The sequence below is a fragment of the Syngnathus acus genome, chromosome 24 (assembly GCF_901709675.1).
Source record: "Syngnathus acus chromosome 24, fSynAcu1.2, whole genome shotgun sequence".
Classification (NCBI taxonomy): Eukaryota; Metazoa; Chordata; class Actinopteri; order Syngnathiformes; family Syngnathidae; genus Syngnathus; species Syngnathus acus.
In genome coordinates, this window is record NC_051108.1 from 4,489,248 (window position 1) to 4,509,888 (window position 20,641).

Here is a 20,641-nt window from a genome sequence, read left to right on the forward strand (position 1 = left end):
GATAAAGTTTTAAAATGGGCCATTCATTGAAGGTGCGCCTTATAGTCTGGTGCGCCTTATAGTCCGGAAAATACGGTAACCCACTTTTGCGCGGCAATCAATGCGTCTGCTTGACAGCCACTGAATTGAACACGCCGTGCTTTCTATTTTTTTTTAAAAACAAAACAAGCAAATACCATCCAGTTTTGTCATCCATCTTAACTCACAAGCAAAATACACAGGTAGACCCAACATAGCAACAGTTGCTAAGACAAGGTGTGGCAAGAACCCCTGGCAATGATTGGGAAAGTGTCAATCCAAGCTCTTAGAATGAAGCTCTTTGTTTGCGAGAGCTTTTGCAATGACGACGTAAGCCGGTGAGTCAAGATTGGAAAAAGATGTCAGTTTAATGTATTACACTCTATGTTGGAAAGACGGCTATGAGTATTTAAGGGCGACATTTGCAATCTACACTATGAAAAAAACGTTTGGCTTCAGGAGCCAGTGAAACTGGAAAAACGTGAGTGACGCCAAACTTAGTAGTGCTGTAAACTAAAAATCCAGACCACTTATCTGGCTCATCCATCGGTATCACAACAAGAGGCCATTTTGGTGCAGTTTCAGGAAAGTGTGTTTATTTAGCTCGAATGGCACACTTGTGAGACATTTCAGTACATTTTGTTGGCTTGGTTTAGTTCAAGTTGGCATGTAAGCGTGACTGGTATTTCATTCGTGTACAGCAAAGTCAAAATGAAGCATGCCACAATATATTTTTTATTGCTAAAGTACTCTGTTAGGTTCATACATGGTTTTGTATGCGACTGTTGGGTTGGGCTGGCTCAGTACATCGTTTCAGGAGAAACATCTTAAGTAGCATATGTATTTTATTTTTCTTTGTACTTTTTTTCTTTAGACCTCAAACTGTGTTTACCGTGTTCTCATTTTTTGCAATATTGCTAGAATGTTAGAAAAAAATTACCGTATTTTCCGCACTATAAGGCACACCTAAAAACCTCCAATTTTGTCAAAAGCCAACAGTGCGCCTTATAATCAGGTGCGCCTTATATATGGACCAATACTGAGCCACTACAGCAGGCGTGTTTAAAGTCTGGCCCGCGGGCCAAATGTATATATTTTATATATGGACAAAGTTTTAAAATGGGCCATTCATTGAAGGTGCGCCTTATAATCCGCTGCGCCTTATATATGGACAAAGTTTTAAAATGGGCCATTCATTGAAGGTGCGCCTTATAATCCAGTGCACCTTATACTGCGGAAAATACGGTTTATAATATTCAAAGTAATTTTTCCTAGTGCACAATCACAAATATAATTTGCAATCTTTTTTGTGGGACTATTTTGTATTGGCTAAAAAAAAATGAAAGAAAAAAATTATGTTTTCTAACAAATTTATTGAGCATTGTAAATTTGTGTGTCTATCTTGTGGGCATTGTTTAACACAGACCATCATCAATCCAACAACCACAGCGAATGAAAAAAACAGAAGACAGGGGCGGAATTAGTGGGCTAATGAACTCCACTGGAAGAACTACCATGACGATGATGTCTGCTTCTTGTCTGCGGTTTAAGAACTCTCAAGCGACAACAGAACATGATTGTTGGATAACAACATACGGTAAGATGGGAAGCATAAAAGCACAGTCAGGGCAGTGTGGTACTGGAAAAACAGTCAACTCGGAACACAACGCATTCAGATACCGGGACAGTGCAGATTGTGGCGTGTCGGGCCAGTGAGACTAGTCAGCAGTTGAGCCAGTTAACAATATATATAAGTGTCCAACGCTTACAACCGCACCACACTCCGACCCCATTCCCACTTCCACAGTGGGATGGATGGAGGGACATCTGGAAGCCATCACGGATATTATTTACAACCGCAGTGAGGTAACGACGCAAAAATGCAGTTTTCAAGAGAGACAGGGGAAAAGAGAGATGGAAAGAGAGGGTGACTTTTCAGGATTAGACGAGGAGAGGAAGAAACCTGTGGATGGCCTTCCCCGTCGTCTGACCGTGACGAGACCGCTGGAAGGAATACAGCTCATAAGCTGGTTTTCCTAGACAGAAAAAAAATAGCCTTGTTGGGGAAAAAAAGTTGTGCATCTATCATAAAAAATGACCAAATGAGTTCTCCATAAGGTCATTATTGATACACAGCAATGGTTACAAGATGGATTTCACCGAGAAGCTCGGCTCATTTTTTCTTGTCCACTACGGTCATTTCCAAGAAAAGTTGGAAATTGTAATTTACCGTATTTCCAGCAGAAGCCACTTTGTTTGTTCTCCGCTAACCCAAATGAGCGGTGTCTGCCTCTCTGGTGAATGACAGCTGTGACATCACAGCAGGCAGAGCCTGAAGGTCCAGACAGCAACCCAAGTCCCAGTTTGCAATGCAAAATATTTGTCACAAAATCATTGATGACTACAGGAAATAAGTGAAGGACAAAACGGACATGACTAAAACAGCACACCATGTTGCTCTGAAGCAGTAAACACAATTTGATGCTGAAACCGCACAGCAATGACTCCAGAATTACAAAATGGTGTCAAATTCCCTATCGTCTAGTTTCCACCTACTCCCCATTTTAAATTATATTTCACTGAATTCATTTCAGCAACTTGTTCGGAGAACGTTGGGTGTCAACTTGCAAGCAGTCTGTTTATGCAAGTACACTAAAAAAAAAAAACTGAGTTTCAAGTCAACATGCTCAACCCACACTGCAAACAAGTTGATTTATGCAATTCTGAGTCAATAAGCACTCCCAATATGTGTAGATAAGGTGAGAAGCTTTTCAGGATGTTACCAAGACGCCTTGGATTTGCGTATACTGTAATTTGATAATACAAGAAACACTAATGATACAAAAACCTGCCAAGGGTTTTTAATGCACATGGGATTTGCAAAAAAAATATTCAAATCCAGGTTTTGCTTGCGACTGCGGCGAAACACAAACTGACAGCTGGATGACTCTTCTGTCGAGGGTCTGAAGCCAGAAGAAACATTTTCTCCCGCATTCCCAGGAACAAGTGACTTTATAGCAGCTTCTAAAGCTGGCCCTAAAAGCCAGGAATACCGACCCGTACGACTGTTCTGCATTTTCCAAAGCTCTGCGGTTTTACACAGACAAAAAAAAGTTGGCATATTATGCGTACAAGAATGTAGAACTATTGTGGCACCTTGTTAACTTTGAGAAAGAAGTACTTAATAAATTTTAACACAGGGCAAATTAAAGTGAGCAATTTGTACATCCCATCCATGTTCAAAACAACATCCCGACAGATATTACATCACAAGTTTCCAAAAGCCTTTTCTGGGCACATCATGGTTATTGGTGATGTTGTTACTATGTTACAACACTCTGTTCCTCAAGTGGTACGGCCCAGCAAGGACTTTGCACCATTTAAGGGGTTGTGTCACATCGGGTCCACCCGTTACTATAAATGGATTTCCCCATTTGTATAGGAGCATCCACAAGTCTTTTGTTTATGACCTTTGAGTCAAGAGGGAAGGAGATGCTATGCTAACACTACCAGGTGGTCATTCGTAGTCTGGGGGGGAAAAAGAAACGGGGAATAAAAGAGCTGAAAAAGGGAATGCTCAGTTTGCCACTCCTTTGTTGTTGATTAAAAGTGAGGCATAAAAAAAAACGTAACACTAATAATCAGTCTGATATTGAAATCACATTCAAACCATTTGTTCACTGACTTCAAAAATTTGCATTTATTCAACTACCAAAACTCAACTTTAAATACAACTTAAAATACAAACCAGAAAATAAATCACTAACAAATAAAATATTTTAAAACACTTGTAAATGTAAATCCCTCTCATAAATTATAATGCTAACTTTTGCTAGCAAGTCAATTGGGTTTTCCATTGACTACTAGCATAAGCTAGTGATGTTTCTCAAATTCCATTTAAATGGACGATGTGTGTATTTTTTGCCGTGTTATGTGTTTATGTGCAACGTGTTTGTGTAAACTCCAACTGAGATGGCAATAAACATCTTAAAGCGAGTTAAGGGAGAGACTGAAGAAGATACATCACACGATTGGTACTGCAAACAACAAGGGGGCATTCAGGGGGCTTTTATATATTATATACACACACACTCCTATTTTCTTAAATTATCTTTTTCGGATCGTGGGAAACCAAAACTAAAGATTTAATTTTGACTAATTGCCCAGCCCTTCTCTGACCATAAAATACATCATTAATAAACACTCATGCTAAAATATTTGCACACATACAGCTCCCCCAATGTTGTCACTCGGGATAACAAATCTAAAATGAACAAAGCCGCTTTTTTATTCAACATTTAAAATGAAGTGAATCCACTAAACAGGTGAAATTAACATGATTCACTTCAAGGGTTTAAATAGGAAATAGGAAAATACAAAGCCTGATCAACAAACGAGCACAGTAGCAGGCAGCGGCCGAGATAACAGGTAAGAGACGAGTGACCTCATAGTTAAGTAGATTGCGTGGGTGGGTGGATACAGTGTGACCCCGTTGCCATCGAGGTGAATATGTAGACACCGCCTCTCTTGCGGCATTCTCTCAACGCCGGCGACTACATGCCAAGAAGCTTGCCAACTTTCACCCAACAGGCTAGACTGCCACACCTTTGTCTTCCTTCTCATTTTATAATACAATTGCATTCCTGATAGATGCGTTTTTATAAAGTACTTGTCAAGTACTGTTGTATGATGAGAAAAAGTTCCATGAATCCTTGTAAAAAGGGAAATCGTATCCCTAACGTGTCTTTATTTATATTCTGCAAACGTGGCAGCTATGAAAAACTAGTGGGAGGAGCATCGATTACGCAACACATTAGGATTGTTCTAAGCAAGCATTTCATACGTTTTGCTGCACGTTAGAATGAATCGTCTGATTTCCCACAGCGATGAATTGAATTCTTCAACGATTTTCTACGAAGCTTGCGACAGCTTGCGCAGATCACGGCCGTTCCGCTTCCTCAACGACTCTTTCTGAAAGTATGTGAGGACAGGAATCTTGCTCGAGGGAGAATGCCTGAACAGATTGTCAGGTGGTGCACGGACGTTTCGCTTTATCACGGAGTGCATCCGCACAATGCGAGTGATTCAGTCTCGAGGAGGAAGGATGTGGGTCGATCAGATTAACAGCACGTGAGATTTTACCAAGTCAATGAGCACCATTGAGCTGTACAATGGATGAACGGTGCTGATGCCGATATCAATGGTGCTCTGGGATACCTAACAGCATCGCCGGGGGGGGGACTGATAGAAGCACCAGGCAAGAGGGAGCAGGAGGAGATGTCAAACAGGAAATCGACAAGAGAACAAATCTAAAACATCTGAGCGAGATTGCTTGATGATAACAAATCAGCAAAAACAGAATAGCAAGTATGCAGCATTGAAAGAATGCATCGGTGAATGGAACCCGGTTGACCATCACGGACCAGCACAATGAAATCCACAATGAGAGGGAGAGGCAGACAGACAGAAAGACAGACAGACAGAATGTGAAGGAGGGGTGAGTGGGGAACTGGTGGACAAAGAGGTCGATCGGGCCCCTTCCAAACAGCTGCTGTGCTCCCGTACATTGCACCTCAGCTCCAAATTCCACAAGCAGCCCAGCAATGGGGGCTGCGGACTGAGTCAGCACTATTTTTTTTTTTTTTTTTTTTTAAAAACACACACAACTGAACCCTCCGCTCAAAGCAACGGGGAGATGCGCGGCAAACATAGAAAGATATAAAGCAGCCAGATCCTGCGGTTTGGCCCCTTTGCCTCTTGCTGAACCCTAAAAAATACATAGGGGCAGAGATTCTACACAAAACGTTGATCGTTTTTTTCTTCGATTATCAAATTTTTGTAATCGTGACGAGCCGAAATCAAAACCGCAAATTCCGGCTAATTGATAAGCAATGAGGAAAATGACTGAATGAATGCCATCCTTAACTTGGGAAAACACTTCTCTAGAGCTCTGGTCAACAGATTCGAAATAACAACCACCAGAACTCCAAGTCATAAGACTTCTAAACTGGGAAAAAAAAAAAAAAAAAAGTATTTCTTCACTCATAAGTACATGCCTACAGCTGTGAAGCAGAGACAAGACGATCTCGATCGGATTCCTTGGCGTCCCCCCCCCCCCCCATCCAACCATAACTGGGGGTTTTGTGCCTGTTTCTCTGCCGACAGATAAACATCCTGCAACAGGAAAGAGAAGCCAAGCTGGAGGAGGAGAAAGCAGAGGCCAGAGAAAAATCACGTTATTTATGAACCTGTTGTGTGACAACGCGGTAGAGGGTTCTGGTTTTAAGAGCCTCCACGAGATTTCGTCCTCGGGTCGAGACAGCGGCAGGTCAGCCAGCAGTCATTCCGATCGTGTTAAGGCCACAAAAACACAGAGGACGCGTCGCGAGTTAAATTTTTTTATGTTACCTCTAGAAAGCCATCTCCCATATTAAAGGATTATCTTGACTAAAAAAAAAAAAAGGATTAGTTGGGAGATATAATAGTGTGTGTGTGTGTGTGTGTGTGTGTGTACACATGGTTTAAAATGGATCGACTATAGAAGCCAAATTGCGTCTGTGGCTGAATCCCAAGGAGCCTTTGATTCTGTAATCCGTAGATTTAACAGCGGGTAGAGGAAGTTTGCTCTAAACTTGAAATGTATTACATTCTTTTAATCCTCTTTCCGTATCAATTTTATCGTGGGCATACCATGGGTTCTTACTACAGTTCAGCCCGAATCTCGATTAATTTTGGTGTTACCGATTAAGGGCGCGAAAGCTAAGAACATTTGAGTCGGTTCAAACGGGTTTGTGATTCTATATCGAAAGTTTTAAGAAACTTTGTCAACATCCAGTCTAGTAGAAACTATGGACAAAAAAATTTTTTTGCTGACATTTTTTAAGGCCAGCGCTGACGTCCATTTCCTGGCTTGCACTTCCTCTCCAAGCAAATGGGAAGAGACAAAACTATGTTGAATGTCTTTTACTCTTCGCCAGCCGTCTGCGGATCGCTTTTGATCCCAAATGGATGGACTTGGTCGGCAAGTTTCCCAAAACGTTGCCCGTTAACAAGAGAAACTTTGAAGAAGGCATTTAAGATGTTTTCCAGTCTGCGGCATTGACTTGTTGATGTGTGTCGCTTGTAAGCTAGGCTGGCAGACAAAACGACTTGCTAATTAGCCTTCCGAGCTGAAAAGTCATTTCGAACAGACATTCCTCCTGAATGACAAGTGTTTACATGGAATTAAAAGCGCAACTAAAGCGTTGAGTAATTCAAACTTTTACGATGGTTATGCCCAGTGGGACTTGCGGGAAGACAACTTAATTACATCAATGTCGACACTTTTGGATAATAGTAGTATGACAAATTCAAGCTAATACCTGCAAATCCATTCATGAGAACAGAACTTGTGGTTACAGAGGTTCTTGTATTGGGGGGTGCTGGTTGGCCGCTGATACTTTTTTTTCCCTTTGTCTTTTAGCTTTGATTTGCTTTGATGGCTTTTATCTTGAGCACTTTCTGACTTTCTTTGAGGCGCCGTTGTGTGGCAGCCTTTTGAGAGCTCATGGAGTTGCGCTCATGCCATCTGTGTGTCTTTTGTATCCCCGCTCTGTGGTATGGATACTGCTGGGGCCTGAATTTCCCCACCCCTGGGGATCAATAAATATTCAATCAATCAATGAAGGCGTGTGCTTAATGTCAAACTACGGAAGCCTGCAAGAAATGTGTTCTTTAAACTGCAGGAGGAAGAGAGAGAGACATTTAAATTTGGTGGCTGTCTCGCTGACATCCCAGGGAATAAGCTGGAAAAAAAATAAAACTAATAACCAACAAAGATTCATGATGATGATGCTGTTCAGCAAGGGTCAGCCAAACCCACAAGCCAAGGATGAGGCAGAAAAGGGCAAGAATATTAAAAGCTGGTGGGGAAGAGGAAAGGGGAGGGGTAGATGCCATTTGCGGTCAGGTCCTGGGGGTCCTTTGGGCCTGGCTAATGACCTGTGAGCTGCAGTGGATCCTTTGAGAGTCACAAAAAGGAAGTCAAACCAGCCCCCCCCCCGCCCCCCTTGCCACATTCTAATGAGCCATCATAATTAAAAATAAGCCCGTCTCAGATAGATAGATCGATTTGATGACACACACACACATAAATAAAAAAATACTTCAAACAGTACAACGAATCGGCCATTTTGTGTCCCATTATATCAGCACCGCAAATGACACTTATATGCAAGCTGGATTCACTGGCAAGGAAATGACCCACGTTAATGACTTCAACCGCTTGTCAACATCATCACAATGCTGGACACAAGTGAGCACACAATGACACAATGCGATCCAGCTGTCTCACTTCCTTCAATGACATCATGGTCGACGTTTAGTCCCGACTAGCTCATTGACTTCTTGCGCTTTCTTCCTGTCCACCGTCACCACCGGACAACCAGACAGGAAACTGCCTGAGAGCTTGTGAGGATGTCCTGTTAGGAGACTGCTTCTATAAAACGTTCAAGCCTACTACCAAGATCATCGTAATGCAGACTTAGTCGTCTAAATCCTTCGAAAAAATGTCATTGAGCCCAGTTTTTCCATCTACAAGTATTGAATTGGCTTCATAGTAGTCTTATCACATGCTTACTAGTAATAGGCAGAAAGTAGAAGATGCCAGGGGCACTGAGAGGATAGCCTTGCATACTAGGCTTTTTGTTCTGGGTGAGGTCGAACCGAAGGGGCTTGACGTCGAATTTACAACACCTAATCGTTGGAATTGCCGTAGCGAGAACACTTTAAGAGCTAAAAGTCGAAACAACAAGTGTGCGGCTGTGTATTGTGTAGGAGTGCATACACACAGCAAGATTGTGTGTGTGTGCGTCTGGGGCATGCTGCCAATGAGAGCTCTGGGAAGGCGGAGCACGAATGCACATACATCAGCTGCGGCTAAACAACTGGCCTTTGCAGGCGTCCTCCATGTTGGCTTACTGCAGGTTAGCACGGCAGCCGCAAGATGAGTCAGAGTGAAATAAAAGATGTGAAATGCAAAAGGTAGAAACTGCAAATGGTACGAGATCAATTAGAGAACATCCAGAACATTTTTGTTCGTGCATACATAAAAACTTCAAATAATACAGCGGGAGCAAAGCATTGAAAGCTGTTTTGGCTTAAAGGTTAAAACGGGCACATCATGCATAAATGCAAGTCAATCTGCAGGGTTTGCAAACCGCACTGTGAATGAAGGAAAAGGCGCACGAGCCTGAACTAGAGAAGTCCGCTCGGCACACTGCTGAAGTAAACACGAGCAATGGGGATGCGGCGTACTTTCCCGTGTTCATTCCCCCTGTGGCTTTGGGTCACGCGGAGGGGTCTCCATTTCAGGTGGAATGAGGTCACCAAACAAGAAGACAAGCACACCCAATTTAAATGTTTACCTTGGTCTGTGCCTCATTCACTTTTGGCGGAGTGAAAACAAAACAATTGCATAAAAAAGGTGTACAAGCCCCATGACTGTGGTTTGGGGGGCCTGACTCTGACTTTGCATTCTTAAGTTGGCTGAAGAAATCGCGGCTCCGTCTAATTCTAGGAGCGTTATTGAGTTTCACACGGACCATCTTGAACCGTTTTACAGCATGTAGGATTAAACGGCGTCGATGCCATCAATCAGATGTAGCCTGCGCTTAATACTGTGACATTTGTTTTGTAGGGCCAAAGCAGGAATTGGAGGTTGTGAAACTAATACAGTGCTTGCTGATCATTTTCAGTACAGGTGTTTTGAAGAATGCACTGTCATTAGAAGTATTGGGATCGATGCTCTGTCGTCATACTGGTAAAAGAAATGCACCGATACTCTGACGCCGATACCGCTTAACCAGCCCAGACATCCGTATAGGAGTCAGGTATGTGGCGATAATGTATACATGACAACACGGATGTCAAGACATGGAGAAGAGGAAGAAGAAATACTTCTTGTATTTTCTCGTTCTCACACTAACCAAGCCACCGCGGGCGGTTTTGTACCAGCCCAGAGGGATCGGTTTTTTAGAACAGGCCGACAACAGGTTGTAAAGATGCCGATGGGTGGGGTAGACAAAAGTGAACCATTTAACTACTATCCTGTAATTATCACAGCTATTGTGTTTCTTTTAAAAGAACAGATTACAATTGGGGGCAAAACAGTTGTTACCGAAACTTTGTGGTTTTTTTTTTTTTTTTCCCACTTGATGTTTACTTTCACTGTCTGGCATATCATTAATCCACATTCCCTCCTGTGAGGGCGCATAGTTGTTCCTGCTTCCAGGGCTTTCCCAGACATGCGGGGCAGGGCAGGCATGCTCCGGCAGCTAGCTAAAAAAGGTGAGTTGTTCACATTCCTGCTTCATGCACCAACCAAACTCACACAGGCGCGCACACGTGCATAGCTCTTCTACACTAACCAGTACGTGTGTGTGGTCCCCCAAGCTTCATGTGATGTTTTTTTTTTTTTCTTTGTACGAGGGAGGTGGAAAAGTTACAAAACCGGACAAAACACTTTCCCTGGTTATTAAGTCACAAGAACTTGGCGAAGAGATGCTATGCAACTGTGATTAGCGTGTAAAATAGCTTTGGGACTGCAAACAAAAGTTGGGAAGCTATAATGGACTTGAGATCGTACTGATTACGTCATCAATTGTTCACAATGTGAGGTGGGCAACTAGACTTTTTTTTTTTTTCCTCTGTCACCATCCTCCAGATATTACTGTAGTATCTGCGACATTGCGTGTGTATGGCTTTAAAAGGGGAATTTCGGATACCATGTGCATGATCACATGACTGCATCATTTGTGGTAGCTCATGAATACATGTGAATATTACATGATTTTTTTTATTGTTTGTAATTGTGTTTTGGATCCTTCAAAATAAAACATTTCTTTCAAAATCACAGTTTATCCTCATAATATGACATTCTTATAAAATATTAAATAAATATAAATATTATGGCTGCAACTAATGATTATTGTAAGAATTGATTAATCTGTTGAGTAAGATATTTTTACTTTCCATCGTTTTATTTCGATTCAACACAAACCGGTCCACTCTCAGGGAAGATGAGAAGCTGAAATTCGGTCGATTTAGAAACGATGGATCGATTATCAAAAATAATGATTGCTTAATTTGGTAATTGATGACTTGATGAGCTCCATTACCTTACTATTAATTATATATCTATTAATCAGTGCTCCTCAACAAATACAATTCTTGCATTCACAGATTTCTCAAAGTTAGTCATAAATTTAACAAAAAGGGTAACAGTAGGTATGCTAAGTTGGATTTTTTTCTTTTTTAGGGAGGGCGAGTAATATTAAGGAAAAGAGCAGGCAGGCCACGACTACTATAAAAGGAATGTGATGTGGAAGGGAGCGCCAGTGCACAAGCAACATTATTAGCCTATCGTCTTACCAAAAATGAGGCTGCCTGCACAGGCCAAACAAGGAAAATCAGAAATAAACAACAGTCAAAGATGCTCCCAGTGTCTTACCCCAATCCAAAAACTCCAGAATATTCTTCTCTCTTCGGAGTGGAGAATTATTGCACTCATCGTAGAGACACACCAGGACATCCAGAAGGGTTTCCACACTAAGACATTGGCCACTGGAGTCAGCTGGCCCGTCCAAAATCAGCTTCTCCAGCTTCTTCAAACGCACCTCTCCCGACATGGTTGTACAGTCCAGTTGGGTTCGATGGTGAATGATGATGATGGTGAAAATAAGGTAAAAAAAAAAGAAGTGGGGTCAAACTGGCCACTCGTTATCTCACCTTGAATATGTTTCAAAAATACGGATCAAAAACTTTCGGATGCGGGGAACTCGCTGTATTGCCTATCTACTCGTGATCTTTCCTTCAAGATCCACATTTTGGGGTGTATATGGGGTGCAGCAGCTCCCCATGTTAACATTCCTGATCGCCGCAGGGCACAAGAGAAAAGTCTAGTCGTCCCAATAACATAGCCTAGCTGCCCCAGGCCGGTTGGTTTGGACGCCGTTGTTTGATTGAACAAAAATGGAAAATCAACCCTCTCTGGTTGCGGTTTAACACTTTCCCCTGAGTAGATGTGGCAGACATTTGGGATTCTCCATTCCAGCCGCAATGCTACAAAAACCCCAATGCCCCTCCTCTGCTCCGGGAATGCAAAGGGCGATACAGGCTTAGTTAGCAGTCTGCTACCTTAGCCGAGTAGCTTTCAAGCTAGCGCTGTTATCGTTACTTCGCTTAACTACCAAATGTCATCATTCCAATTTTCTTCAAAGGGTCCTCTTGTCATGTGCTCACCGCGCCTGTCAAACGTAACCCAAGTCGGGCCCTTTCATTCGTAATTTACACCCGCCTCCCCAAATATCCTCTTGTTGTCGCAACACAGTGCTTGCCAGATATGTTCTTTAAATCCCAGTGTCGGTCCTCGAACTAAAACGTCTCCGTTCCAACCCACTTCGACACGACGATTGTTCAAAGAGTTCCAAAGAAGTTAACCGTCAAATGCAGGAGTCTCTCCTCTGTCTCTCTCTTTTTTCTTTTTCTTTTTTTTAAGATTGTACGGGACCCCGTCTCGCGTCAAGGGGAATGCAGAAGTCTGGCGTCGCTGCTCCCAAGCACGGGACGCAGCCTAAAGTCCCTCTTGTCCTCCTCGCCTTTGCTTCGCCTGCTGCCTCCCCCGCCGCTCTGTCGATTCTTTGCTGCCTTTACACAGCGGAGCTACCCGCTACCAGAGACATTAAAACATTGCGATGATACCGGCCTGCTGGTAGCTTTGTGTTGCATTATGGGAAGCGAAGCTCCTTTTGTAAAATACGAACAATGGATTAAAAAGTCAAAACTCAATGTTGGCGCTTAGAAAGCACGTTATATTTTTAACTTAAAGCGACATTAAATGTGAAGCGGAGGCGCTTCCAGAAACAACAGTTAAAGCTGTCGCTCATGCGTGGAATGGGATGACTCCGCCATCTTGGTGTTGATTTGAAACTACTCTCCTCGTTTGATAGCATCTTTGGTTGCTTCTGCAGGCAAAATCCCAGATCACCGTCATGGCGCCCGTCGCAGCATCTGCTGTGCGGAAAAGAGGGAGGGAATGGGGAGGGGAGTGATGCTGGGGGGGCTGTCAAAAAAAAATGTGAATGGAAACTGCGGGCTGTCTGTCAGGCTGCTGGTGGCGTGGTGCATAGCAAGGGGGTTGGGGGGGGGGGGGGGTCAGTCTTTTTACTAGTGCAGTTCCTTTATAAAAATGTCATTTAACAAGATGAAAGACAATTGCAGTCACATGACTCGATTTCCCCTGTAGTATCAATCCAGTAGAACATCACATGCTTTTCTATCTATTTGCACAATACATGTCCATCCTTTGTATGACAGCCAGTCCTGAAACCCGATCATCACAGTCACCTTTACAACCCAAAGGAGGCCAAAATGAATATTTGCTAATCACTTTGAATGGAGTTCAACATAAAACATTTTGTTCTTCATTACGCTGACTTATCACACCGCATGCTTTTTGAAGTGAGGCGCTTATCACAGCTCAAAGTACATCGATTAATGATTAACGGACAACATTGACTAGAGTGTGCTTAATGGTGCAGGCTGGGGGGGTGGAGTGACATCAAGAACGGGGCCTTGTGTTTGTCAATGTGCACAGGTCCAAAATGCACTCATATTTCACACAATTCTGGTTGTCTTACTTTGGACTAGCAAGAGGGCCACACGGTGCTTATGCAATCTCATTCACTTTACATGGGGTAACTATGAATGCAAGATTAACGGTTATTACTCGTGGACATTATTGGTGGGCCTCTGATTACAAGCTACATGGACGCTCGATGTGGGGGGGGAAAAACTGGAGAAATTAAGGATGCCCTCGTATATGTGCAGGGAGATCCAGATGCGCTTTCAGATGTTTATTGAAAGGGGCAACCAGTAAAAACAAATACAAAAGGAGAGGAGTGGCAGAGCACTTTTAAGGAGCTGTTGTTTGACTTAGGTGTGTGCAGAATCTGTCTGCATACACCTGGATTAAATCCTCCAAGATCGTGTTAAACCACCTGCGCCACAATTTAGACCTGGTTTCACCTTGTCGAAAGTTGAGTCAACTTTCCGTCATCAAATTGTCATGTGTACTTAGGCATATAATAAATATACCCTCATTCCACCCGGAATGCCCACTGAAGATGTTTTTACATTTTTTATGTGGCCCTGTCTACGAAATAAGATCGACAAGGCACTTATGTAATTTTCACCTGAGGAAAACAATAAATAACGATGCCACTAGGTGGCTGCAAGTACCTTTATCATACCATGTTTCACAATCTTATCACATTACCCCATTAAATGCCTGATATCTTCTGCAGATGATCGATAAAGTACTATTCGAGGAAATAGGTTTTATTTGTGAACTATCCTTGATTTGTCGGGGAAAAATACAAATATAATCATACGTATACTAATATATACAGGCCTAAACATATTCCGGGTGCATGCATGTGTGTGCATGTAATATTGTATATTTTTCTTTCTTTTTTTTTTAGTATAGTTGCATCCGCCATGTGAATTTCATTGACATAATTGTCAAGATTATATTAAATACAAATTACGGCCTATTATGGTAATTTGATTTTCTATTTTCCAATATATATTTCTGCCAGAGACAATCCAAGTTACAGTATGAGACAACAGCGTCCTCTCGTGGACATTACTGAATATTTCCTTTTTAAATACAATGCTGTATTTTAAGTACTTAATTATGATCTCATACTCCGTTAACTTTACATAGATATTTGTTTCTTTCTTAATATAAAAAAAAACGTGTTCGATCAATTAAAAGTTAATTCAAATATGAATGGTCAGTCCTCCAATCCAATCATGTCTGATCCTATTTGTCTAAATCTACTATGCCGCGTGGAATTAAAGTGGAGCCGTGCTGAAATGCAATTAGTGTACTTGACTGGGTGGTTTGAGCAATAATTGTTCATCGGTCTAGTCTGGTCTGGCGCTTTTCCACTGATCGATGATTATTGAGCAGACTCCGTGGGTGGATTGCCTTGGACGTCTGCTGTCTGTGGGTGGGGCCCCCATTATGGTGCAAAGGAGCGATCCGTCAAATATTTGACGTTCAGATAGATCAGGGAGCATGTGAATAATAATGACCGAATATGCACTGACCACCAAACAACAAGTTCAATATTGACTCTGCGGAACTCCTCCGAGAAGGGGGTGTTTTTGAAATGAGAGTGTTTACATATCATTTGCAAAAGCAAAGCCCGTATATTTCAATCAATGGAAAAGCCACAGTCAGCATTTTTGGTGGCCTTACGAAACGCATCTGGTGTGGCACAAATGGAAGGGAACGACCTATAAACTGGACGCCTTTTGAATGCAAATGTTGCATGTTAATTAACACCTCCATTGTTGATTGTGGGAGTTCAGTGGCCTTTGAAAACAAATGGCACCTAGTAGCATTGAGACGTACGTGGCTTTGAACCAAAAGGTCTCTGACTGACATGGGAAGGGAAAAAAAAGTTGAGAAGCATCAAAGTAAAAGGGATGTCTTCATTTGCCAAATTAGGGCTTGTAATGATTAGAGAGAGAGGATAAATGTATTTTAGTGTATAGGCACTTAGACTGGCTCTTGACTGCACTCAACAATGGAACGTACCAGACAACCTGATTGAGCACTTTGGAGCCACAGGGGGATGAAGGGAGGGGGGACAGTTCATATTTGTCACCCCTGGCTACCATAGAACTGATGTTTATTGGTTCAGTTTTACGTCTATAAATGGATTGGGTCGGGCCCTTGGGGTAAAATTATAGAAAATAAAAAATATCACATCTTAGCACCAAAAGAGGCCGGCCCACTTTGTGCCAGATGGTCAGTGCAGTTCCTGGGCATAATTTAAATGGGCTTTTAGCAACCAAACATTCCGACTGTTTGGAGGGCACACCCTTGCTACGGCGGAATGTCCAGCGTGGCACAAAGTAGTCTGGCAGATTGGCAAACAGCTGCAGAATCAATTTCCCATAGTATTGTGCATTTGATAGATTTGAATTGCATTCATACATGTTTTATACAAGGTAAATAATCACACAATGAACATCAAATCAGTTATGAATAGCTATTCGTCAATAAAGTGTTGCACAATTTAATACTATAGTGTCATAATATTATTTTCTTCGTACATACTGTAATTATTACAGTTCATATTTTAAAAAGGGGATTAAATAAAGATTTATATAAAAAAAATAAAAAAGAATATAAGTGCACTGTTAAGAAAAGGTAACATTTGATTGACTGAATTTTCAACAACTCCTGTCTCTTTTTTTTTTTTTTCAAATTCCAGGTAGGGTATCTTTTCAGACATAAAGAACTGATCAAATATTACAATACTACTTAATTAACTATACCTTACGTTGTCATTAGACACTTTTGCAAATACAGTAAATATAAAATGCTAGTAAGCTAGTGTTCATACACTCTAAAATTATTTCATGAATTAACCCATAAACTGATGGGTGAAAAAATGTATATACAGGCTTGCTAATTGGGTCTATTTGACCCATGCAACTTTCTGGGTCGATTTGTTGGATCAAATCGACCAACCTGCTGGTCCACCAAAAAAAAGACGATCCGCTGCAGGCCTGGCAGTCATCTGTCATTTGCTCTTCCTGTGTGCTTCTTCAGTCTGTCTGACATCTCTAAGCAAACAGAGGCCAATACACAATCACAGGCAGGGCCTAGCCAGTGAGAGCTGCCCTCTTGTAATGTTTGTGTGACAAAAAAGGCAAGGCAAATCCTCGCAATGGAATCAGATAATCACCAACCTGTGAAGAGCCTGCCCCAATCCACATCCTTTACCGGCCCCCCCGGCTCTCGGATTAACTGTCTGTTTGGCTAATAATTTTAATCTGCCAGGGAGAGGACCAAGAATGGGCGACAAGGCTCGGAATAAACATCTAATCCTAAACCGCTCCCCTCCCACGCTGGTTTGCATTTCCTCCTGTGGGGGAAAACCTCAATTGAACGCTGCGTTGCTGGGCGTGGACCCGATCTTCATCCGCTTGCTTAATGCTGGGCAAAACAACAGCTCTCCAGACAGCTAGAAATTAGCTTGCTGAGTGACAGACTGCTGCCAGACTGTCTGACATCGTCCGGTGGAATGTACACATCAGAGTTTGGGGTGTTATGGTGAAAAGGGCACTCCGGGTTCACAGGGTCAAAGGATGTCTGTTCTGGGACACAATAAGAACAAGCGAGTCCATTCCGTGACACTTATTCTGCAGTAGCCGATTTTGGGGGGAGAAAAAAGGCAGACTACACTTTGGAGTGCTCGCCAGTCAATTACGAGGCACATACTGCAGGGCTAGACAATCATTCACACTCAATTAGAGGTGTGGATATCGGCAATAAAATGCGACTGCGTGTCTCGATACTTGGGGGGAGATAGAATTCGAGTATTGTTTCTTTTAAAGTGGAACAATTCGTTTCAATTCAGCGGGATTACCATTCGAAGGTCAAGGAGGTCTGATGAAATTTGTCATTTACAATATACATAAGGCTACGATATATAAGTGGAACTATTTGATTCTATTTAATTGGATTTTTTTGATTTGACTTTATTAATTCATGCTTGCAGTGGAGCCCAAAAAAAAAAAAGGCCCGACTGAAGAACTTTACAATAACAACAAACAGTAAAATATTGAATATTTAAAAACATGTTTTTCAAGGCAGCGGAGTTCTGGGCATGGAAAAAGCACTCACATTAAATCAAAAACTGATTTTCCAATAAATTCTTTCTATTCATATATGAATATATTTATAAATGTTTACCCTGTGACTTCAAACTAGTCTCCTGAAGACTTGACATGAAATACAACAGAGAGAAATTACACTCACTCCAGTGATGGCTAATTGTTGCTGTTTGAAGTACGGCCACTTAGATATCCTGTTTAGGATATGGCCTTGCATTGTCGCACCTTTGTTCTGATAAGGTTCCCTCCCTGCCCCCCCTAGACAAAGTGCAAACGACTGGGAGGGTCGCGACAATATAAAGGGGGCCGCAGTCCATCGCTGGGCTGACTCGTGCTACTGTGCGTCTGCTTATCTTCTTCCAAGATCTTCCTCATGGATTTCCTCCGCGCTTGGGTCTTGTGCGCCGTCTTCCTCGGGTTGACTAAGGCTTTTACGCATGAGGATATGAAGGACACGCTCCTGCGCAAACTGGGTTTGGATGAGGTTCCAAAGATCCATAAGAGGGATTTGGAGAATTTGGTTGTCCCGGCTCATGTCAGAAACAAATACTTGTCAATGCTGAAGATGCACCACAGCAGGAGACGGCGATCTTTGCCGAGCTTGGTCGGCATTTTGAGAGGAATTCCTGGCAATGCTGGTAAGAATTTGTATTTTATGATTCATTTTTAATAATTAAATAATTTGATTTTAGACCCTCATTTTAAGTGCGTAATTGGAGTGCGTAATTTACGCACGAATCTCAATTATGGCAATTATATTTTTATATTTTATGGTTTTTGGTAGACATTCCTGGCGAATATGTATATTCGGACACGACCCGGCATCGAATGGTGTTCGACATGGAGTCAATAATCCCAGAAAACAGCGAGGTGACCATGGCCGAGCTCAAACTGTACCAAAGAGCGTCGCACAACAAGCGCCTCGCGGTAGAGAGGAAGAACCACAGACCGGTCAGCAACGCCCGAGTCAGCATCTACTGGATCGAGGAGTTGCCAAACGGATCCAACCGAACCTCACTCGCGGACTCACGGTAATATGTTAAATCCAGTCTGCGCTTTTGTCCGAGCCCTAATTAAATGTCAAATGGGATCAGGAAATCTAATTAACGACCGTTCCGGGTTCACAGGTTGATCCCCATTCACGAAACCGGCTGGAAGAGCTTTGATGTGACCCAGGCCGTGCATTATTGGTCCAAGACTCAGCAGCAGAGGACGCCAATGCACCTGGAGGTGTGGATCGAGGGCGAGAGACCTGGCAGCTACGCGGCGGAGGTGGCGAAAAGTGTGCGCTTTACCACCCAGGAGCAGACGGACAACACCTTGGGCAAACCCGAGCTCGTCCTCTACACACTCAACCTCGAAGAGTACGGGTAAGGGCGCCTGCTTTTGATATACAGGATATTGAGACGATGTGACAATTAGCTCTCGACCCCCACCCCCCCTTTTTTTTTTTTTTTTTTTTGTAGAGGGGGGGTTACCTGTCACCTTTTGCACCCCATGCATACAAGGGGTCCCACTGATACGCATGTTCAAGTAGAATTTGTATAAAACAACAAGAAATGGACACTGAATATGACGTCAGGCGTAATTATACCGTTAAATTGTTTTCTATTTCTGGGCATTCATCGGAGTACTTTTCATTCGAGTACGCGATTTACGGTAATTGTGATTTTTTTTCCGGCTTATATTAAACGCGCAATGAATTATTTTGCGCAAGGGCGTAAGAATACGTCGTCACGCAGCAAAAACAATTGCTCTTACCGCATTTTCCGAAGTACAGTGATCCCTCGCTACTTCGCGTTTCGTTTATCGCGGCTTCACTACATCGCGGATTTTTTTCTCCCCAAATTAAAAAAACATTTAAAAGTCAAAATAAAACTTCTAAATTGAGTCTAACCTTTAGGACAATGTAGTATTGCTCCAAATGTTCGTTTACATTCCTTTAGAAGTCCTTTTACACGTGTTAGCATGATCGCGAATTAGCATCTTTAGTACTTCTTGTTGGTGACCGTACTTAACGGATTTCACTTATCGCGGGTGGTTTTTGGAACCAATTATCCGCGATAAACGAGGGATTAGTGTACTTCTTAATAATAACGGACTTGAATTTATAGTGATAGACTATGGTGCTTTCTGACTTGCAAACAAAAAGTTCCTACTGACCAATTTGAGGCACCAAAATTCAAGTTCATCAAACGGAGCATCAAACTAACCTGCCTCTTACCTTTGTTTTGCAGCTCTCGCGGTGACTGTGACGTGAACCAGAGCAAGGGCACCTGTTGCAGGGAGGAGTACTTTGTCGACTTCCGCGCCCTGACGTGGACCCAGTACTGGATCATCGAACCGGCCGGGTATCAGGCCTTCAGGTGCACCGGAAGTTGCAGGCAGCCCAAGCGTAACTATGGCTACGGGGAGAGGAGGTGCACGGTGTCGGAGAGCGCCCCCTTGCCCATTATGTACCTGGTGAAGAAGGGCGACTACACGGAGATCGAAGTGGCAGAGTTTCCCAACATGATCGTGGAGAGGTGCGCGTGCACCATGGACAATGTCTCCATAGTGTGAAGTCAACATCATGGAAACATCGTCTCTGAAAATGATGCTGTTTTATGGTATATTTAAAGGGTTATAAAAAAGTACTTCCTATTTAAATGGACAATCACATGGGAGTTACTGCACACTCCTCTCAAGAGCACTTTTTAAAAAATATATATATATTGTACAGTTCGAAATCATTTTCTATTTTGAATTTGTATGCAGTCATTCAAATTCTGGCTCACGTGTTGTACATATATATGAATGGATTTATGTTTGGTAAAATAAACTATTTTGTTTCACTAAAACTGACCACACCATCCTTGAATCCTCAATTCATTAAGATTTTGGGGAG

At 42.4% G+C, this 20,641-nt stretch overlaps 2 protein-coding genes across 3 annotated transcripts in view; one reads left to right on the forward strand and one right to left on the reverse strand.

Annotated features, from left to right (window-relative positions):
- Window positions 1–12,702, reverse strand: part of cdc42bpab (CDC42 binding protein kinase alpha (DMPK-like) b) — a 42,230-nt gene extending 29,528 nt beyond the window's left edge. For both annotated transcript variants that reach the window (XM_037244032.1, XM_037244031.1), the window contains exon 1: window positions 11,507–12,702. In XM_037244032.1, the coding sequence (XP_037099927.1) occupies window positions 11,507–11,684 (178 nt within the window). In that variant the 5' untranslated portion in view covers window positions 11,685–12,702. The remainder of the gene's footprint in view (window positions 1–11,506) is intronic.
- Window positions 12,703–18,094: 5,392 nt separating this feature from the next.
- LOC119117966 (left-right determination factor 2-like) lies at window positions 18,095–20,469 on the forward strand. The gene is made up of 4 exons (XM_037244630.1): window positions 18,095–18,392; window positions 18,539–18,785; window positions 18,882–19,124; window positions 19,992–20,469. Exons 1-4 carry the CDS (start codon window positions 18,128–18,130, stop codon window positions 20,314–20,316), a joined length of 1,080 nt encoding a protein of 359 aa, XP_037100525.1. The 5' UTR covers window positions 18,095–18,127; the 3' UTR covers window positions 20,317–20,469.
- Window positions 20,470–20,641: the final 172 nt, after the last annotated feature.